Source organism: Oncorhynchus clarkii, unplaced genomic scaffold (genome assembly GCF_045791955.1).
Source record: "Oncorhynchus clarkii lewisi isolate Uvic-CL-2024 unplaced genomic scaffold, UVic_Ocla_1.0 unplaced_contig_2096_pilon_pilon, whole genome shotgun sequence".
NCBI classification, from domain to species: Eukaryota; Metazoa; Chordata; class Actinopteri; order Salmoniformes; family Salmonidae; genus Oncorhynchus; species Oncorhynchus clarkii.
In genome coordinates, this window is record NW_027261020.1 from 189,393 (window position 1) to 196,925 (window position 7,533).

Here is a 7,533-nt window from a genome sequence, read left to right on the forward strand (position 1 = left end):
CTGGGACTGTAAAGGTATAGCAGCTGGGACTGTAAAGGTATAGCAGCTGGGACTGTAAAGGTATAGCAGCTGGGACTGTAAAGGTATAGCAGCTGGGACTGTAAAGGTATAGCAGCTGGGACTGTAAAGGTATAGCAGCTGGGACTGTAAAGGTATAGCAGCCGTGGCTGTAAAGGTATAGCAGCTGGGACTGTAAAGGTATGGCAGCTGGGACTGTAAAGGTATAGCAGCTGGGTCTGTAAAGGTATAGCAGCCGGGACTGTAAAGGTATAGCAGCTGGGTCTGTAAAGGTATAGCAGCTGGGGCTGTAAAGGTATAGCAGCCGGGACTGTAAAGGTATAGCAGCCGGGACTGTAAAGGTATAGCAGCCGGGACTGTAAAGGTATAGCAGCCGGGACTGTAAAGGTATAGCAGCCGGGACTGTAAAGGTATAGCAGCTGGGACTGTAAAGGTATAGCAGCTGGGACTGTAAAGGTATAGCAGCTGGGACTGTAAAAGTATAGCAGCTGGGACTGTAAAGGTATAGCAGCTGGGACTGTAAAGGTATAGCAGCTGGGACTGTAAAGGTATAGCAGCTGGGCCTGTAAAGGTATAGCAGCTGGGACTGTAAAGGTATAGCAGCCGGGGCTGTAAAGGTATAGCAGCTGGGACTGTAAAGGTATAGCAGCTGGGACTGTAAAGGTATAGCAGCTGGGACTGTAAAGGTATAGCAGCTGGGACTGTAAAGGTATAGCAGCCGGGACTGTAAAGGTATAGCAGCCGGGACTGTAAAGGTATAGCAGCCGGGACTGTAAAGGTATAGCAGCCGGGACTGTAAAGGTATAGCAGCCGGGACTGTAAAGGTATAGCAGCCGGGACTGTAAAGGTATAGCAGCTGGGACTGTAAAGGTATAGCAGCTGGGACTGTAAAAGTATAGCAGCTGGGACTGTAAAGGTATAGCAGCTGGGACTGTAAAGGTATAGCAGCTGGGACTGTAAAGGTATAGCAGCTGGGCCTGTAAAGGTATAGCAGCTGGGACTGTAAAGGTATAGCAGCCGGGGATGTAAAGGTATAGCAGCTGGGACTGTAAAGGTATAGCAGCTGGGACTGTAAAGGTATAGCAGCTGGGACTGTAAAGGTATAGCAGCTGGGACTGTAAAGGTATAGCAGCTGAGACTGTAAAGGTATAGCAGCTGGGACTGTAAATGTATAGCAGCTGGGACTGTAAAGGTATATCCCTATCTGTTGTTAACCCTGTTGTTTTTCATCCTACAGCAGAACCTTCAACTACTCTCTAATTGCAGAGTGAATATGCAGGTAACCACGTTTACACTAGCTAACTGTCTCACCTAACACTCTCTTACTGAACTACTGCTGGTACTGGGCCATCTGCATCTGAATGGGAGAGTTGACTGACTGACTTGACTATATGGCAGAGTTGACCTCATGGCTGATTGGTTGGCTGACTGACTGACTTGACTGCATGGGAGAGTTGAACCTGGTGGCTGATTGGTTGGCTGACTGACTGACTTGACTGCATGGCTGAGTTGAACCTGATGGCTGATTGGTTGGCTGACTGACTTGACTGCATGGGAGAGTTGAACCTGGTGGCTGATTGGTTGGCTGACTGACTGACTGACTTGACTGCATGGGAGAGTTGACCTCGTGGCTGATTGGTTGGCTGACTGAATGACTGACTTGACTGCATGGGAGAGTTGACCTCGTGGCTGATTGGTTGGCTGACTGACTGACTGACTTGACTGCATGGGAGAGTTGACCTCGTGGCTGATTGGTTGGCTGACTGACTGACTTGACTGCATGGGAGAGTTGACCTCGTGGCTGCATGACATTGCATGGTGCTGTCCATCTAAAAGCCTAAAAGATACTCAGACCGGTGGGCTTCCATTCAGACACAACAACAACAGACTGATACTCAGACACACAATAACTACCCAGATGATCTTGACAAAGCTTGAGTTCTGATTCTCTCTCCTTCTCCAGAAGTGCATGACTGTTCACACCCACTCTAAAAGCATTGGATTTGTGCAAGAAGGAGGGTCCTATAAAATAGAACGAGGACAGAACCACGGAATCCAGACATTTAAAACGGAATTCAACAATATTTTTAAAAAACTGTTGTACTTAGTAGGGAATCAACTAACTGCATTGAATTTAGTAATTGTATGTATTGTCTACTAAGTTAATTATATTCCTGCAACTTCCTGAAGAGACGCAGGAATGTCCACTTAGCTGCTAGCGGCGATGATAAGTCTTCTGGTAGATGGAAAGGCTTTCCCCAAATAAAACTAAATGAAATGTTAACTACAAAGTAGCCTATGACTATCTGGCAGAATGCTGATAGGATTATTTTCATTAATCCAGTGGCCATTTTGTTTTGAAAACTGGTGGGAAAAAATCCCTCACAAAACTCTGCAATCAGATGAGCACCACAGAAACATTGCTAACCAAACAACGTGCTGGTGCATGCACACTAACTACACCCAGAAACACAGAGGTTTCCAAGACCTCACAGTGGTCTCCTGATGTGCTTTAATCATTGTTGTGGACTTACAACATCCAGTTTTGTTGTTTTTCTATTTTAAAAAAAATAGTGCTTTTGAGAGTGAAAACCTGAAAAGACCTGTGGAAACCTGGAAAAACTAAATGTAGAAAATACTAAAACGGAATCAGGAAAAGATGTAAACGATTTTTAAGAAGGTCCTACTGGAGGGAGGTTCCTCCATATGCCTGAGGAAAGAACAAGTATACACTTCTAGAAGGGTAGAGAATTAGAACCTGTCCCTGGAGAAGTCAGGAGTCTGTCTGGAACACAGCCACAAGAGGGCAGAGGGCAGTGAAGTGTCGTGTCATTACGTCAGATAACTAAGAGCCTCTCATTGTGACCAGTGGACAGGCATGTGACGCTGATGTGAATTTCCCCCCCAAAAAACACAGTGAATGAATGGATGGCTCACATTGTTTAACTGACACAAAGACTGCTGCTATCAACCAGACACACTGACTCAACCAAACTCTCCTCTCCTTCTCTTTTCCCTCTCACCCCCTCCAGAGGTCCTGTGCAGCAGAGCGTTATGGAGGGGTGAGGAGGTTGGACCCCAGCGGGAGGCTGGGCTGCTCCTCTTTCACAGAGCCAAACGCCTCCTACCAGCTCAGTCTCACGTCAGAATTAGACGTTGATCCATGTTTCTCAAACGTCAAAATGCAAAGTTTTTTTAAAAGATTGAGTTTAGGCATTTAACTCAAAATGTGTAAGATTTAGGGTTAAGTTCAGGCTGGTTTCCCCCCCTCAGCTCCCGACGTCCTCAGACATAGATGGACGTCGGATGCTGACTTGTATCACGGGGGACCTGGTTCACCTTGCAGTCCTCAAGCCACACTGAACCCCACATACCTTCCTGTTACAGTGTGTTGGTGTGAGGAATATGTATCTTTCCATATTCTAGATGTACAATTGCAGCCAAATAGATTGGCATCCTTGCCACTTCTCTTAAATAATTCCCTTTTTCTTCTCTTAAGTTAACGTTTGAAATTGGTCTCCACACCTTTTGGTTATTGGATCGTCAACATTGCAGAACACATATGTTTATTTTGTTGCTAGTACTTGTTTTTGCTTTTTGTTCAAGACAAATGTTTCTTCTTCCATCAATGAGCTTGCTGCACTATTCTACTGCCGATTTGACCTTCGGAAAATTAGCGGATCTAGTTATTCAATGCCCTCCACCAACTGCTGTTTGGAGCTCTCCCCCCAAGGTAAGGGATGTAATTCTGGACTCTTCACTGGCCTCTCCAGAACAGTCCAGCGTTTTCGTCTTGAACTATTCCAGGGTGGTTCTATGTGTTTTTAGGGTTGTTGTCCTACTAGAAGACCCACAACCTTCAACAGAGAGACATTGCACTCCAAAATGCCCTGATAATCTGCTTATTGATTATTTTGTCTTGTTGGGGGGGGGGGTCCAAATCAGGCTTTCTGGTGTCTCCTTCAGCAGCGGGGTCTTCCTGGTGGTCACCAACAACCAAAACAAAGCATTCAGATAAAATAACACCCTCCATACAATCATAGATGGTGGAGGTTTGATAATGCTGTTGGGTTGCTTTGCTGCTTCTGGTACTAGTGGTCTTGGAACACGTGCAAGACATGAAATCAGCAGATTCTGGGTTTCTGGAGTCCAATGTTCAACCCAGTATCCAAAAACTGGGTCTCCATTAAAGGTTGTGGGTCTTCCAGCAGGACAATGACCCCTAAACAGAGGTTCCGGAGTGCCCAGCTAAGAGTCCCCAAATTGACAGTTGAAAAGGTGTGTCAAGAATATATATTTTTTGCTTCAAGAAGTGTTTTCGGTTATCTTGGTCAATAGGCTGTGCAACCAAGTACTAGCTCTGAGGTGCCAATAATTTTGTCGATGACATTTGTCTTTTAAGTTTACAATTTGTAATTTTAGAAAATAAAGTTTACCAAAAAATAAAATTGGTTCTGCAATGTTGAAGATCTAATAAGGTGTGGTGACTAAACGTTTCTCAAATTTGAACTTATTTGAGAAACGGGGGACTAAGAAAAGTACATGCGCGTGTATTGGTACATACCGGTTACGGTCTACCCGCCTGGGACAGTTTCTGTACAGTATGTTCGTGTATTCTATTCACCTTATGATTCCCTTCCCACTTGACCCAGTTCCTGATCAAACAGGATTGTTTGCCCATTCACAAGAAGGAAAAGGTCACAAATTGGATTGTCCTCGTTGACACGGGCATCATAAGGTGAATACTTAAACAGAATGGGATTCGTTTCTATGTTCATAGATTCTATAATGTAACAGGTTTGTTTTATACGTGATGGGATGTTAAGGGAAAGCCGGGGGTGAAAGTAGATGGCATTTCTTATCGGTAGCGGCCAGCCAAGAGCACGCACGCATTCTTACTGTGACCATGACAGAGTAGCCTACTCTGCTGACACTGACGAACAGATCAACAAAACCCGATGTCTGATCCATATAATTGGCCTACGAAAACGGGAGGCACAAATACGATGGAGGGGGACATTATTGTCCAAATACAAACAAAAGTGGCACTGATCCAATGATAAAGACTGAATATGCACACACCGGGGGGGGACATGGCCGATGTTCTCTGCTGGTGCCAGGAAGATATCGAACGAACAGTAGCCTTAAGTTAAGAATTTTGAAAGCTAAAATACAGATTGGAGTCTTCTGACTAATATGTTTTACAGCAATATCCATGTGCTTCCAAAACAGTTTTTCCGGATTGTAATCTTTAAATATTGCTGACAGTCGCAACGCAACAGTCATCTATTGGTATTGCAGCAGCCGCTGCCCACATTGCGGGCCCTTCCGACTGTAGGCGATTTAAAACAATCCACCCGTTAATAAAATAAACTAATGATCCTCTTGCCAAATCATGCTTTCCGGTGTAGTAGCCTATTTTGAATGATTTTATTCATTTATGTATAGACAGGAGAAGCTAATTAGGCTATATAATTTTGCCAATTTAATTCAATTTAGGGAAAGCTTAGTTTATGCCTTTTTTTAAACGTGGCATAAACACAACCAGTTATGGTGTTTTCATCCGGTTGTCAAACAATCACTTAAAGGCGCTCCTGTGGGCTACCCGCGCACATTCATCCACTTACAAATTCATTTCAGCATCCAAACCCCAACAGTGCACTGTGCATCCGCAATTTGATGAATGGAAAGATACATGTGTTACAAAACACCTCCGTATAGATTGAAATGATGTCCTGTGATTGTCATTAGGAGCAGTACACTTGTAGTCTGAATTGATGTATCTATCCACTGTTGTCCTCGGTCTCGGCCACTCATCTCCGCCATGACAAAACGTCAGTTTACTCCTCAAACGACAACGCAGTTTGGAGAACATTCCACCCGGTTTCCAGTCAATTCCTCTAATTGTTCTTGCGGCTGACACGCAGTACTGTTCCATAATGGTGTAATAGACTGTAGTTTTTTGGGGGCATGTTGTATTAATTGTAATAGGTTCGCCCTACCGGAACATACATTACTTTCACCCCTGGGTAAAGCTGACATTCAATCAGAGTCTAGGGCCACTGTTATTCCAATGGGAAAGGGGGATACCTAGACAGTTGTACAACTGAAATGTGTCCTCCGAAATGTAACCCCAACCCCTCTGAATCAGAGAGGTGAGGAGGGTTGTCTTAATCGACGTCTTCGGCGTCAGGGGACTAATGATAACATGTTATTCAGATGTTGGGAATCCATGATGTATATTCTTGATAACTACATGTTATGAATCAATGTTGCATATTCTTAATAACTACATATCAGGAGTGATCAGAGCGTCTCCTGTCGGCATAGGGACTAAACTGACGAGACAGAGTCGCTGATGCGAGTAACCAGTCTTGTAACAGCACATTGCAATACATCCGGGTTACACTGGTGTTGCAGTAATTCACATTTACCGACAGACAGCATCAAACGAAACCCATAACACAAACCTTCCCAAAATGCTTCACCAGGCACATAGATTAATAACAAATTCTTATTTACAATGACGGACAACTACCAAATGTTACACTAATATTCTATGAACACTAATATGTAAAGAGCAAATGGCGACCCGTCAGTCAGGGCAGGTGGGGCTTGCCTGTTTTGCATGTTATTTTGGCATTAATACGTGTCACATATCAGTTTGCAAAAAATGTAGACAAATATATATCATTGAGTTAATAAAGCTGGAAACAAACATGGTCTCTTTTTTTGTTTTCTTGAGTAAGGCGGCTCTAAAATGCAGGTGTTTCAGCCTAGCTCAGTGCTTTCTGTGGTGGTGGGGCAAGCCAGCAGCAAATACAGAGCGTTGCGTCGTTATTGGCTCAGTGTTCTGTCACTCATGGGGACACTACGTCACCGACAAGTCTAAGGGTAGAGCTAGCCAATTCTATCCCCTTGGGTCCTGCCATAGAGTTACAATAAAAGCGCCCATCCGAAAAGTCTCAAGGTCATTGGCCACAGATAAAATGACGTCAAATCACGTTATATCTACAGTAGCTTTGATTGGACTGATCATGTCAACATCTTACTTTCAAAATCTTAGCTAGCCGTGATCATGCATCAAGTTGACAATATACTGGCGAATCCTTTTTAATCTTTGTCAAAAGAAGAGATAAAATGTATCGGTGCAAACATTACACAACAAGTTGGAAAGTGGTTTGGAAGGAATCAGTGTCAGTGGCTAACTGCAAGCATTGCAAAGCAACTCAGTGGAGTGGCTGTGTGGTCCCAAATCTGGGATTAAGGGTCTCTTTTCCATGTTTAAAATGATAAACGTTCAACATTGGCCATGCTGTCAATGAAGCATGATTTGTGCCACGCTCAAAACAACTCGGAACTGAGAAAACTTGACTTCAGTGAGTTCAAGACAACTGGGATGTCGGGAATAATATACGTGTATATACACTGGGGAGAACAAGTATTTGATACACTGACGATTTTGCAGGTTTTCCTACTTACAAAGCATGGGGCTGTCATTTTTATCATAGGTCC

The 7,533-nt window shown here is 43.9% G+C and overlaps 1 protein-coding gene across 3 annotated transcripts in view; it reads left to right on the forward strand.

The window, feature by feature from the left end:
- LOC139403540 (uncharacterized) overlaps window positions 1–6,736 on the forward strand; it is a 29,375-nt gene extending 22,639 nt beyond the window's left edge. The window contains exons 6-8 of one of the 3 annotated variants that reach the window (XM_071146957.1): window positions 1,256–1,297; window positions 3,051–4,627; window positions 4,757–6,736. In XM_071146957.1, the coding sequence (XP_071003058.1) occupies window positions 1,256–1,289 (34 nt within the window). In that variant the 3' untranslated portion in view covers window positions 1,290–1,297; window positions 3,051–4,627; window positions 4,757–6,736. Of the gene's footprint in view, window positions 1–1,255; window positions 1,298–3,050; window positions 4,628–4,756 lie in introns of those variants that run through there. The other 2 variants (XM_071146959.1, XM_071146960.1) reach the window with 2 other exon arrangements.
- The last annotated feature ends 797 nt before the right edge of the window (window positions 6,737–7,533 follow it).